The sequence below is a fragment of the Anopheles coluzzii genome, chromosome 3 (genome assembly GCF_943734685.1).
Source record: "Anopheles coluzzii chromosome 3, AcolN3, whole genome shotgun sequence".
Lineage (NCBI taxonomy): Eukaryota > Metazoa > Arthropoda > Insecta > Diptera > Culicidae > Anopheles > Anopheles coluzzii.
This window is the reverse complement of record NC_064671.1, coordinates 69,182,483-69,195,730: the sequence shown is the minus strand read 5'-3', so window position 1 is coordinate 69,195,730 and position 13,248 is coordinate 69,182,483. Positions and strand designations below refer to the sequence as shown.

The window sequence follows — 13,248 nt, the reverse complement described above, 5'->3', positions numbered from 1 at the left end:
TTATTTACGGGCCTCTTTGAGTTTGGGGAACTTGCACCGCTAGCGTAACGCGAACTATTTACGATTAATTTTCAATTAATTTCACACTCGTCGGTACGTTTTTTGTTGTTGTGAGCATTTCACGACGCGCAAACCATCTTATTGTGGGTTTGTTTGTTTGGATAGAGGGAGAAAACAATAAGCGAAATAGCGAGCAATCCTCCAAAAAGGGTCGCAAGGGTGCCGATTTGGGAGGAAACCTATAATTCGATATGGTCGCTTCGAATTCGTCGGGATTGTGTTACTTAATAGCTTGTTTTTGTTGCATTTGCTTTGCTTGCTGCCCTCCGCCACAACGACAGCCGGATCAACTGGATTGATCGGTTCCAACACTTGCGAGTCGAATGTTTGCTTTGGAGTAGCTTCGAGACACCCTTCAACAAACTGCTCGAATGTTGGGAGCGTACAGCGAATCGAATCTACGAATTCAACGATGGATTCGTGTGCTGGTGTGACCAGATGGCGCGCACACAAATACTTCCAATACTACAATCTTTCTCTTCTAAAATATTCTGATCATTCAAGCAGTTACTTGTTTCGGGCGTAATTTAAAAGGCACAAGGCGTCGCTTAAGGCACTTCATCAGCGCAGAAACGTGCACTGAACCCTGATCGAAGCGAGGATTTTCGACATTTGAACTTCAAAAACAAAAACACAAAAATCCAGAAAAGTTTCCGCAAAACCTTGTCCAGGCTAACCCTGGAACGAACTAATTATAATGCAAAAGACAAATTTCATCGGCAATTTCTTCCTCCTTCACGGGCTCCCCTTGGGGAAAGGTTACTTCCATCATTGGATCTACGCTGTGGGTCGTTTGTAAATTACACGGATGAAGTAGTAGTGTCCGGACTATTTTTCCTTGCCCCCTCTCCCCGACTGTCTCACTGCCTTCATTTCATGGTTCAGTGCAGAACCTAACGGAATCGGAGCGTTGGGGTGTGTTTGAAAATGTGTTTTTTTTTTCTTTTCTCGACCCGTGTTCATTCGTTCGCACCATCCGGTAGCGTTTTGATTGTATCGGTTTAATCTTTAAGGGCTGGTTTTTTGAAGAGGTCCTTTGGAAATTGACACGAACCGAGGGCGTACCAGGCTGTAAAGACGGGGGTCAGTTTCGAGGCAGTGTATCATTATTCAAATTAATAACTATGATCCCGAGCTTTGGAGGTTTTGGAAGGCAAACAGCATCGAGCAAGTGGCGACCAGCTGTAACGCAACAGCTCACACGACCTCTGGTTGATCCGAAGGAATGCCCCTTTTGAATTTTGAGAACCGCTCCAGAACCTCCAGAATGTAACCCATCCCATATGGATAACGATGCACGATGTGAGCCGTTGGCTTTCTGATCGGCGTGAAAGGCTATAATCAAACCCCAAGTCAACGTCTCACGCGCGTTCTGTACAATCTCTTGATTCTTTCACCAGAAAGCGGCACAAACAAGTATGTGGTTTTGCTTCACCAAATTGCTTCAAAATTCAGCTTATTAATGTCACACTCGAGGCTCCCAAGCATGTAGCTTGTAGCTGACATCATGAAACAGCTGCATTGCTTTTGCTCCCGCCGTTTACATTCCAACGCGCACTCGAAGCTATTAAACCGATCGGGTCGTTATTGGCTTCGCTGTAAAGTCGTCCAGTTTCGGCTCTCTGCCTCAGTCTCAGTACGAGCAACGTTCATTAAAAACATATTCTTACGAGCATTCCGCTCCAGAGCGTGAGCCGCAGAATGGTATCCAAATCCATGGTTCATCGATTTTTGAATTTTATGACCTCAATTGAGGTTTCCGAGGTTTAGTGCTCTGGGAGGAGGAAACCAAAACAAAACTCTCCATATGGGTGCGGATACAATCGCTCAAGCAAACAGTGGAAAGAAACATTGCTTTTCCAGTGCACACATACACATATTGTTCACCCCAAAGGTGTAAAAGGAATGGAGGGAAACAAATCGTCTACATCGGTCGGAATCGGCTCTGCAACGCGACGCATTCGTTTGCGTGAACATGTCTATATTTAAACAACTGCCTACCACCCCATCGCAGCGGGGCAAAGTTACAGATGATGACAGAATTTAGTACCGACTGCTCAAACACGAGGAGAAATAATCTTGCGCTGCTCCGCAGAGTGTTTGAGAGAGACAGAGTCGAACGTTGGAGTGGCATCTGGTGTAAGTAATTAAAGAACTATCCGGTCTCTTTCAACCGGTGCGACAGGGGTGTTCCGGTGCTCCGGAAGCGCAACGAACCTTTACGCAATGTTCTCCCCGCAAGCGTTTGGGGGATTTTGGGGCCGAAAAGAACGACACTTCAAAAGAACCTTAAACGTAAACTCATTCGTGTTCAGCCAACCCCGGAACGGTATGATTAATTAGTACAATGTCCGGAACGAACGGAAAGGGGTCAGTGGGAAGACATCCGAGCACGACCGACTGACCGTCACCCGATTTCGTCATTTGGTGCACTAATTGCTTGGGAGATGAGTTTATGAACCGTACAACGTCAATGTCTTCCTTCCACTGAAGGTAGGATTACGATACATCAACAGTACAGGGGCTAGTTTGAAGATTGATTTCCCTACAGGTTAGTGTCCATTTTAATTACCATCCCAACTACAGGTAGGCCTCAGGTCTCTGAATGTCGTACAAGTTAACAATGCCGAATTCCAGGACGTGGACGTTCAATCAATCGCTCATTTACAGCCAATCCATCCAATCGGCAATCAAGATCGATTGATCGGGATTTGCTTGTGGTTTAGCCGTTTCACCGCGAGCCGGCTGCCATTTTGCAAATATCCCCCCTGATGGGAGCTTAATGAACGGGAGGACACATACACATCAGATTGCACACGGAGTGACAGTTGTGCGAGAAAACTGGCAGATGAATCGCTGCACAACTGTCACCGTGTGCACCGTGGAGTAACTGCAGCGGCGGTGGTCTCTAATGCCCGTTTTGCCCATGTTGGGACAAGAGGGCTCCCAGAAAAGGAAGCAAAACACCGTGTGCATGGTTTCCAAAGAAGCAAGCAAACCACTTCCATGCAGCATGTTTATTGAACGCCGTAAAGAAATCGGGGATGGGTTTGTTTGATGCCGCACTGGGCGGGAGATCACCCCAAACCCCTAGTCTTAGGGTCGAACATAAATGGGCTTACCGCACTTCCAGAGCGCTACCAACGCCGGGAGTGGCTTTGATGCAGGCAGAGCCATAAAAATAGTCTCGATCCCAGCCGCCCGATACGAGCCCCAGCCCGCATTGACCTGTATTCGGTATGAATGGTTCGCATACTTCGATCGGGGCCTGCGTGTGCATATTGCTGCCTTCTTTATTTGCCGATGGAATAGAAGGTGCCGTGAGAAATTCAAACGCTCCGCAGCGACCCCATGATCAACCCACGATAATCTACGCAAAGGTGGTGGCCGGCAGAGCTACTTCACAGCTCGATGCGTACAGCTATAGCTCCAAGAGAGTGCCAAAGGGTGAGAATTAATAAAAAAGGCACGTTATGCTCTACCCCATCTGCACCGGGTTAGGACTGTGTTTGAACCACAGATGGTGTTTCGGAGGTGCTCCAGTGCGAGTTCCAACACACCCATAGCACTCGAACCACCCGAAGGGAGGACGATGAGCAATGGTGATTCAAACGTGCTAAATCACTGGAAGTGCCCATTTAGATAAACATATTATTAACAGCGAGCTTTTAAGCCTCGCGCCGGCAAGCAGCCTTTAGGCGGCTGTGAAAAGAGAAGCAACTGGCGCTCAAGTGGGCGCGCTTGTGTGTGTTGGTGTTTGTATGCTGATTAAATTCGACCACTCCACTGGCTGACTGGAGCTCCAATTGAGCAGAAAGCCGGCCGATTCGGAGCACATCAAGCAGATCCGACAGGGTGGCTACGATAACGAAATTAATGCATAAACGGTCAACAAAACGGACTCATCTTTCGGATCCTCCCCATTACTTCTTCCTTTCCTGTGTGGGAGAGATGCTTCCCTCGGCACTACTAACTGCAGACCACACTGCACTAGTTGGTAGTATAATTAAGTGGCAAACTCGCGTTGTCACATTATTTGTGGCACCACCGAAGCCAAATACCAACACGCCAGACAGTTTGTTGTGCTTTATCTCCCTTTCTCACTCGCTAAGCACAGCCGCTACCACTTGAACTGCGGTGACATAACAATGCCATCAGCGGGACCGTATTTTGACAGTTGCGCTCTAAACATGGCGGCATCTTCGATCGCAGTTGCTCCGCACCAATTCTGGCCCCGACAGTGCGGGCGACATTGTAAAGACAATATTTAAATTTTCCCAAAGATCGATCCCAAAAATGTTTTATTATGCATTCCGTAGATGCTGCTGCTGCTGGTAGCAAAACCCCAGTGTACGAAGCGTACGAAACGGATGCAGCCGACATCCGGAGGCCAATCAGCAGCAGCTCCTTCTATGGAGCACACTTGTAGACAACTTGCACGCTCCTCCTTGCTGTGCTGCTAGATCTTCGGCTTTGTCGGGGCAAACAATTCACCGCAGGCAGTTTACAGGAAGTCTCTTGCAAGACGCGGCGCAGGAGAGTCGCCAAGTCGCCGGTGACTTCTGGTGGCCCAAAACTGGAGCAGGAATCGAAGTGTGGGGGTAACTCTACGATTGCGGACGACTCACTCGCTTGCTCACAGGGTCCATGCTATATGCCACCGTCTGCTGTTGGTGCGTCTTTTTGTATCGGGCCCTGGCTGTGTTCGAACCAAAAGAGAAAGAGACGCTTTGCAGACGCTTTGAGGTAAACAAATATATTTATCTACGTCGCCCGCATACACGGGTGTTGTCGTCCCCCAACCATTTTTGTACGGTTTCAAATTCCTAGCCTGCCATTCCTGTTGCACCGTTTTTTATTCTGTATATGGTCGTGTGTTGAAAGCAGCACTCCAGCAGACACAGAGACACACACCATACAGCTGATAGTCGAAAGATGTTTTTTTGTATCTGCAGCCACTTGATGCAAACGGTTGGCAAGCGATCGCTCCTGCCGTGCTTCTGGTTGCAGCTCTGGTTGGAAGCGACCATGAGGAAGCACCATCAGGACACAAGGAGGGTGTTTAGCAGCAAACACAGCACAACAAACAGCAGAAGGAAGCGTAGAAGGAGAGTGCTATACAAAATCACAGTTGACGACGTTGGACAACGATGACGGGGTACGCCACGGTTTGCACAAATAGCGTTCTCTCCCTCCAGTAGCACGAACCAGGGATATGTCCAGTGTGTGTGGGTACCGATTGTATTTAAACTCGCTACTGCGACAACGACGACGCCAACGTCGATTTGCTGGACAGGAAAAACAGGGGGATATTGGGCAGGATCGTTGAAATATTTCATCTTTTGTTGTAGTAAATTTCCCCATTCTCCAACCGAATACCATGCCACATCCACATATTGATCCATCGTGTTGACGTCCGTGATAAATACTGTACCAACGAGAGCAACGCTCCTTTCCGGAGGGACACACTGGTACGGTCGGTTCCGGAAACTAGGACGACGCCACGTTGGTACGTTGTCGTATCTCTTCCTCTTCGTTTGCAGCAATCAGCATCTTGGTAGCAGATTTTCAGCAACATCTTACAACAGCACTCGCAGCTCCCAACCAACCAACCAACCAACCAGAGCCCTTTTTAGAGCAAGCTGGCAAAGACAAAGTGCACAGAAATCAAACCAACGCGCTGCTCCGGCTCGGGCTAACGATTTATCTTGATGATTGTTTGCCAGATTGGGAATCGGATGATCACCCAATTCGAGCGTTCCGAAGCGAAAGACGATGCTAGATACAGACTTTCGTTTCGCTTTTGTTTTTGGTTCTCCAAGCAGCCGCTAGCAGCGGGAGCTAGTCGGACGTACTTGGAGGTACGCGAGCGAGGTTTTATTTTGCAAAAATCGAATCGTCCCATTCTGTGTCATACATAGCGGAAAGAAGGCAAAACGAACATCCAACCCACTCGGGATTGTCGCTCAGTCCGCTATATTGCATTATTATACGGTGCAATCAGGAGAGTAAATAGAATTATGGACCCCGAAAATCGAAATCGGCAAAGAAACGAAGCGAACGTTTCGCCGGGAGCTTGCATGCATCAATGGTTTGGGAATTGTTGTGTTCTCTTCTTTACCTCTCCTTGATTTAGTGGCAAAGGCTCAGCAAGTTCCCGAGAGCCACCCAAAAAAAAATGCATCGAATGTTCCGCATTCCGAACACTGCCGGTACATGTTGACAAATGTTTACATTAAATCCAGAACCACTCACATATGATTCCATTATCTCGTAATAATCAATTCTCTCAATCAAATAAATTGTCGCTGAAGTGGGCTGAGCACACTTCTTCTCCCTCTCGCCATGTGCGCGCCATCTTCTTTTCCGTCACTAGAGTAGAGTACACACGCGCAGCGAGTGTGGGTCGCCGCCACCGTACCAGACAGAAAACGGAAACTTATTGCCCTCGCCGCGTTGAGTGACGCCAGCAAATAAAGTACGCGAATTCGCATACGCGCAACGCACACGCCGCACGATGGTTGATGTCCCTCGCCACTATATCCGCTGATGAACTTCGCGGCGCTTGATTAATGAGTGCCATTTTCTACTGCCACCCTTGGCAGTACCTCTGGAGCTGGCATAAGGGGACACCCGGGGAGCATGGTGGTGGTAGTGCTCAGCGAAAAATTATGGCCGCCTGCGCGTAAATGGACGCGGGCGCACTGTTTCGCCCAGTGTCTTTTGCCCTTCCTCTTCTGCTGCCGTTCGACGACATAAAGTCGTCTTTACTAATGGACTGTCGAAGCGAGTATTTGCTGGCGCAGTTCTGGAGCGCAAAAATGGAATATTTACATCGTCATCAGCATAAATAAAACGGCATGTTCGCTTAGGCGCGCGTTCTGTCTCTTCTGCGCGGGAATCTCGGGAAAGGTTTTGATGTTTTGGCATCAATCTCGCACACGGCGTCCTGTTGGAGCTGCGTTTGCTGCGAGATAATTGAGTTCCACCGTGCCGTACCAAATCGATTGGATGGATGAGATAGGGAAGGTACTCTTCAAGAACGTACTTTGTTCTTCAGGCCTTTTGTTTACATCCTATCCTCTACGATGGATTTGAAAGGTGCAGCAAATCTTGGAGCACGTCCCTTGTGGGCGTCTTCTTCTGCATGGGCGAATAGACTAAGCCTATTGCAATGGTAATGAGCTGCATATATATAGAGTGTGGTTTACCTTGCGCAACAACGAGCGCGTCCCAGGTAGCGTCAGTCGTAGATCAACAATATCCTGCAGCAACTGCTGTTACTGCTAACGAGAAAAACTGGCTTTAAAGCCATTCCAGAAGGAAAATATATGCCCATGCATTAAAGGGCTGATTATTAAATACAGCTCATTATAGATCCTCCTTGCTCTCTCCTTCTCTCCCTCAAGGGAAGCTTTTAAACGAGCTAGTTTGCGCATTCGAGCTACTTCATTAGCGTTCGGAATTTCAGCATTAAATTTGGCATTCGTACCCCATTAAGTGGAAGGCAATCGAATGTGCTACCCTTTTGAAACACCATCGATAACGCGCATAAATCATCAATTTTCGAGGGAGCTCCAAATACAACTATCATTACTGCACACGTGCACACACACACACTCTTCTAAAATACATACATAGGCATACACACACACAGACAAACAGGCTAGCACTACAAAACAGAGCGAGAAACATTTGTTCAGATACACACCTTCAGATTTACGGAAAAATGGATAGTTCATGTGTTTGAATTTTGCGAAAATTTTGCCGGAATTCCGCTGACCGGCCGGCAGCGTGCCGCTGATGCTCGCGTACGTCGGATCCAATGTGATCGCGTTTGGGTGGGCGAGGTGTTTGCAAGGGGATGGATATCAGGGAAGGGAAAGCCCAAACATACCCTTTTGACCTAACCGAGGGGGTTGAGTGAGATTTACGCGTAATCGGCGTAATAAAGTGTGTGTTATCAACTTTAAGCGCAAAACGAGTTGGATTGAGTGAATGGAACTCCACAGAAACACACAGAACTAGGAAGAGCAGCCGAATAGCATCTGGTTTGGATATCTGTCAGCAGCAAGATGGACATCGATTGCTTACCTGGAATAGAGAAGAAAGGGGGAAAATGGTTAGAAAACTCGTTTTTCTTGCGTTAAGTATTTCAAGGAATGCTAAATGGTTTCGCGCATCCAGTGCCGATGCCGCCCCGGAGCTTAATTATCGTTAATTTTACGACCGCTTGGTAGAAGAAACTGGTCACTTCCTTTTTCCAGGAAAACATTTGTTTTATAGCACTCTAGTGGTGATTTTGTTGTTGTTAGTTTTGCAAAGATTGAAACAAAAAAGCAATACAGGAATCACACATTTTAAGAAAGTTGTGAACAAACGAACGGACTTGGAAACAGAGCTACTAATTCCAAAAAGAAAAAAAAAACCCAGAACGCCCGTGTGCTCCACCGACAACGGCAAAACAGCTCCCGGGGGACATAAAACTTTTATAGATCCACTCAGGGCTCAATTCGTTTTTGCTCCCCGCTTGCTGCTGCCTTTAAGAAAGTTCTCTCCCACCGCAACAACCCGCATGTTCTACAGCCACCCCTTTCCGGCTAGTTGGGCGACCACAACACAGCATGTGGATGCTTTACTAAATCAATTAGTCTCTCTCTCTCTCTCGCTCGCGTCTCTCTTCTCTCCCCAACTGAAGGATGGGATGCTGGCCTCCCGTCCCCATGCCACGGGATGATGGATGTAGCCGGCCGGAACGGCAGATCCATTATCAAATCATATTTTTATATGACACCACTTCGTGCTGCGCTTAACCGAGGGAGTGGGCCCCCTTACCGGGTCTCGGGGCCCGCTCCGAGGGGCCGCATAACTAGCGCGCACACAGCGACAGGCTAGAGTTTTATTGCACCGCGCTTGGCGCATTTACGAGAAATCAATTCTTTTATGGTTCTGGTGTCATTGCGACGGGCTGATGATGCTGCTGGCTGGATGCTGGAACGCACAGCGGCCGCCCCGCGACGGTTTAAGACGGGCACAGCACACACACACACACACAGCGACCGCCATTCATAAGCGGAGTCATCATATGCTTCGTTATGTTTCTTTTTCCCCCTTTCCTTGCTCAGTTGATTTGGGCTTAATGCGTCCGAAATCTTTTCGGGTGATAAAAATTGATAATAGGCCGTCGTCCCAGGGCCTAGAGACTTAAGGGTAAAGGGAAGGCACGCCACCGATCACGCTATTTCGTTATTTACAACCTTTTGTGATTTTCTTGTCTGCGTTTTTTTAGTGATAGAGTATAAATGAAAGAAGAACGGGGTTAAAAGTATGTTAAATGGTTTTGGAGAGGGAAAAAAAGGTTAAACCTAAAGTGGTGAGTAGAGTAAAGCCAGCCAGCCACCAACGCGCCCCACCGTAAAAGCGTGTGCTGTCACGTGCGACTGTTGAGTGAGTGACACACGGATTTCAGCAATCCAGCAACACGAATGACAAAACATCATTCACCGTGTGTTAAGTGTGCGTGTGATGCTGATGTTGAAAAATGCATCTTTCTGCAGCGGATTGCGATAGAGCTGTGCGGCATACATACGTCCGCCTACATACACGTGACGATGCATCGTGGGCGTACTTCGACCAACACATCGCGACGTTGTTGTCTATTTCTAGGGGCTAGGAGACTTATCGCGATAATCCATACCGGTTGACACGACCTGAATGCGTGTGACGGAGGATAGAATGGGCAGAGAGAAAACTCGGAGTCAAATGAGGCCACCTACAGTGCAGCGGAACGGTCGCGGAAACGCCTCATCGCCAGCTGCAACATCAATCAATCCACAAGGCACTGTGTGACACACCACCCCCTCTAATGTTTGACTTTTCTTTTATCGTTTTGGTCGAGTTTCGGTCTTCGGTTACCCCTTTTTTCGCCCGACCAGGACCACTTATTCTTAAAGGCACCTAATTAAATCATCATGCTCGTTAAAATGATTAATTGCACCCAGGGTCGTCCCCAGGTGTGCGCTTTTGGTTTTGTTTTTTGCTCTCTGTTTGGGTTCCGATAATAATGAAGAAGTCACCAGGAGAGGAAGATCGCTCGCAGAGATAGTCCCAGCCAGGGACCCAACCAAATCAGTCATTGTAATGCCACTCTTGCCTTCATTTTCTCCCCGGCGCGGCTAGAAAAGGTGCATCTTTCAGCGGGCTCCAGAAGCATGCGGTCGATTAATTTGAAGTCAGCAGTGGAAGAAAAACAAAGCTAGTCCGTGGGTGCGTCTAATGATAAAATTATGATAATTCAAAAGGTTTGCAGTGCATCGTGGACTTCATTTTCGATTGGAAATGAGGTGGATGTTCAACGAAATGAAGTCTTCAGCAGTGGGATGTAGGCGGTGCGTTTAGTAATTATCTCTAAATTATTCCCGGCTTAAGAAATTGCTCTAGCAGTTCGCTGTCTATGAGTCCCTCAGGGTACTTTTTTGAGAAAGCGCTCCAGAAGCGAACCTCATCTTCAATTCTCAACTCTACAATTGAATACAAGATCAAACATCAAACACGGTGTTTCCGCCTGTAGCTGTGGTGGGACGAAGTGAAAAAAAGAGAAGATAAATGATTCCAATTCACTTTGCGCTGTGTCACTCTCTGTGTGGTTTGATTAAATGTTGCCGATAAGCAGAAGCTGAAGAACGAGAGAAAAAAACCCACTTCGCTCCTAGAAAGAAGACGGCGATGGAGATGACCACGGCTACACATAACTATCACATAACTGTCAAAATATTTCCCGTCCCATTCACCAAAAGGCACCTTTAGAGGCCGCCCAGTCCAGAGGGTCGGGCGAAGGCGTTTGGAAGCTTAATAACCAGTTCCCCACCACCCGTCGACGGCAGCAGTGACCGCGAAGTGGAACGGATTCGGGGCAGCCGTTCGTCGCGGGGACGCGGGTAGAAGCCCATTTTCACCAAACACGATTAGGCTAATGTTTATCGGTGTAATTTGGTGTGCCAGGAGTGTGTGGAGAGTTCCGTTTGGGAGATTGAATTCAAAAAATTCCATTTAGACTTTGCCATGAGTGCCTAAGCACTGGCGAGCCATTCCAAGCGTTAAGCTTTCTAGCCGGAATGTTTGGGGGAATTGTTTGAGGGTTGGAAAATGAAATCTCTTTCAGAATGGGAGTCAATTGTTTGCAGTCGAAACAACACAACGGTAGCCGTGTTCCATTAGCCCTTGCTGGATGTTACACACCGATGTGTCTCTTGCGGCTAGTTGCCACCAGAATTTACTTTTAACATTAACGCGTGGAATGGAACTTATTCGTAGGGTCGTTGGGCTGTTTTACACGCCTCAGTTGGCAACATGTTTTGTTGGACAGCGATCCCGCGATTCGGTTTAAACAAAAAAACCTGCGTTCCCGATGAAAACTTGACACCAGCAAGATAAGCCTCGAAGAAATACCTGCGCAAAGAATTATGCTCGCTTTATCTTGATGGAAGGTACCCTTTTTTCCACCGCCGTACTGGCATGTCGGATTATTTTCCACTTTTTTTGTGTGTGCTCTAGCCACGTTAGTCCAACAAAAGGCCGGATATCCTACGCCATTCGCGATAGGAAGCGGCCAGTTTTTGGGACATCTTCTCAAAAGCCCCCAAAGGTAGCTCCCCATCTTCCCCGATAGTGATCGCAACCACGGTTGACATCTGTCTTGTACCCTTCTTCTAAGCCCGAGCTCAGTGTGAGAAAAGGTAGAAAGGAATTAATTTCATCTCGGGTCACAGACAAACCCGAATTTCGGTGAGGCTCTTTTTGGTAGATCCAACTCCAACAGATAAACCCACCTATAAACCGCCCACTTTACACCTCTTTCTTGGGGGGGGATTTTCCTCGGCCCCTCCAGTCCGCCTAATTAACTGGCTCGTTCCGCCAGAAAAATGCCTTCTCTCGCAAACATAAACAGATCTAGGTGTCTTATCCATTTGACCGATCACACTTTGCACCATTCCGCGTTTGGACGGTGTCGTCGAAAGAGTTTGAGATTGCTGAATCGTGCTCTCTCTCTGCACGGAGATCGGAGATCAGAAGCGCTGGGGACGAATTTATGGCGCTCCGGGGACCGGGTAATCATCGTCGTCAAATATGCTCGTTGCCGTTGCGCGTTCCGAACGATCGATAGCATATTAATTATGCCCATATTTACGGCCAGCCGAGACGAAAAATGCAAATAATCCATTGCCGGTGTGCCGGTTGAAATATAGCCTCCAGTGACACTTCATCTCCAAGAGCGTTGTGGAAAGCGATTCCGTGGGATTTGGCAGGACTGATTTTGCAAACCACCATCAGCCCCGGACACACGGTCAGATGCATTCTTTGCCGGGGTTTGGCCCGATAATGAAGGCAAATGATGGAGGATTAAAATTTAGAAGGATCAATTTACGAACACACAGCTCTTCACACACGGTAAGCTTTGGGACGAAAATACCATAAAGCTTCTTCGCATTCTTGCTAAGCCTCTTAGCGGTTTGGTGGTGGTGGTGTTGTTTTTTTGCCACTATCAGTAACAGAGTGTGTGTGTGTGTGCGCAGAACCTGAACCTTCCGGAGGGAAAGTTTCCAGTCTGTAATCGGGAAAATTATGTGATATTGTTTTCGGGATGGGTGGGGTGCTGAAGTCCAACCAAAACTAAACCATCCCTCGCTCGTAATTACTGACAATCGTAAAAAAGAGCGGAAAGAACCTGGAGCTTCATGGTGCTAATGTTTGATGACGCTGAAAGCCGATTATTGGATGGAGAGCAGCGCGCGGAAAAAGCGGTCTGGTCGGTCTGGTTGAGTGTGTTGGATGATTATTTCTGGCGTCGTAAATCGACGGATAAAAGACGGGCATTGTGAGGTTGAAGGACCTGCTATCTCGGGTGTAGCAGCGTTTAGGTGCAAGAGTGAAGACATGTTCTGACAAACATTGTAATGTATCGAAGCGCTTCTCAATAACAACAATAGAAAACTAAAAGAAAAGTGTAAAAGCACCCATTTCTACACCGTTGCAACTCATTACCGTTCAATTATCGTGTCGATATTGCACACATTACATCGAAAACTCAAGCAATGTACACGTTTCTCACGCTCGGAGCAGGCTTCAAAGCCAACAACGCGTCACAACCAACGCGTAAACAGCGCCCTCTATCAGCTGTTAATAAGCCGA

General features: G+C 47.7%; 1 protein-coding gene across 8 annotated transcripts in view; it reads right to left on the bottom strand.

Annotated features, from left to right (window-relative positions):
• The window catches only part of LOC120957583 (teneurin-m), a 512,748-nt gene that overhangs the window by 127,610 nt on the left and 371,890 nt on the right, over positions 1 to 13,248 (bottom strand). Inside the window, exon 2 of one of the 8 annotated variants that reach the window (XM_040379862.2) lies at positions 7,772 to 8,154. The exons of the other annotated variants lie outside the window; for them this stretch is intronic. Within the exon in view, the coding sequence (XP_040235796.2) occupies positions 7,772 to 7,802 (31 nt within the window). The 5' untranslated portion in view covers positions 7,803 to 8,154. The remainder of the gene's footprint in view (positions 1 to 7,771; positions 8,155 to 13,248) is intronic. 8 annotated transcript variants of the gene reach the window in all.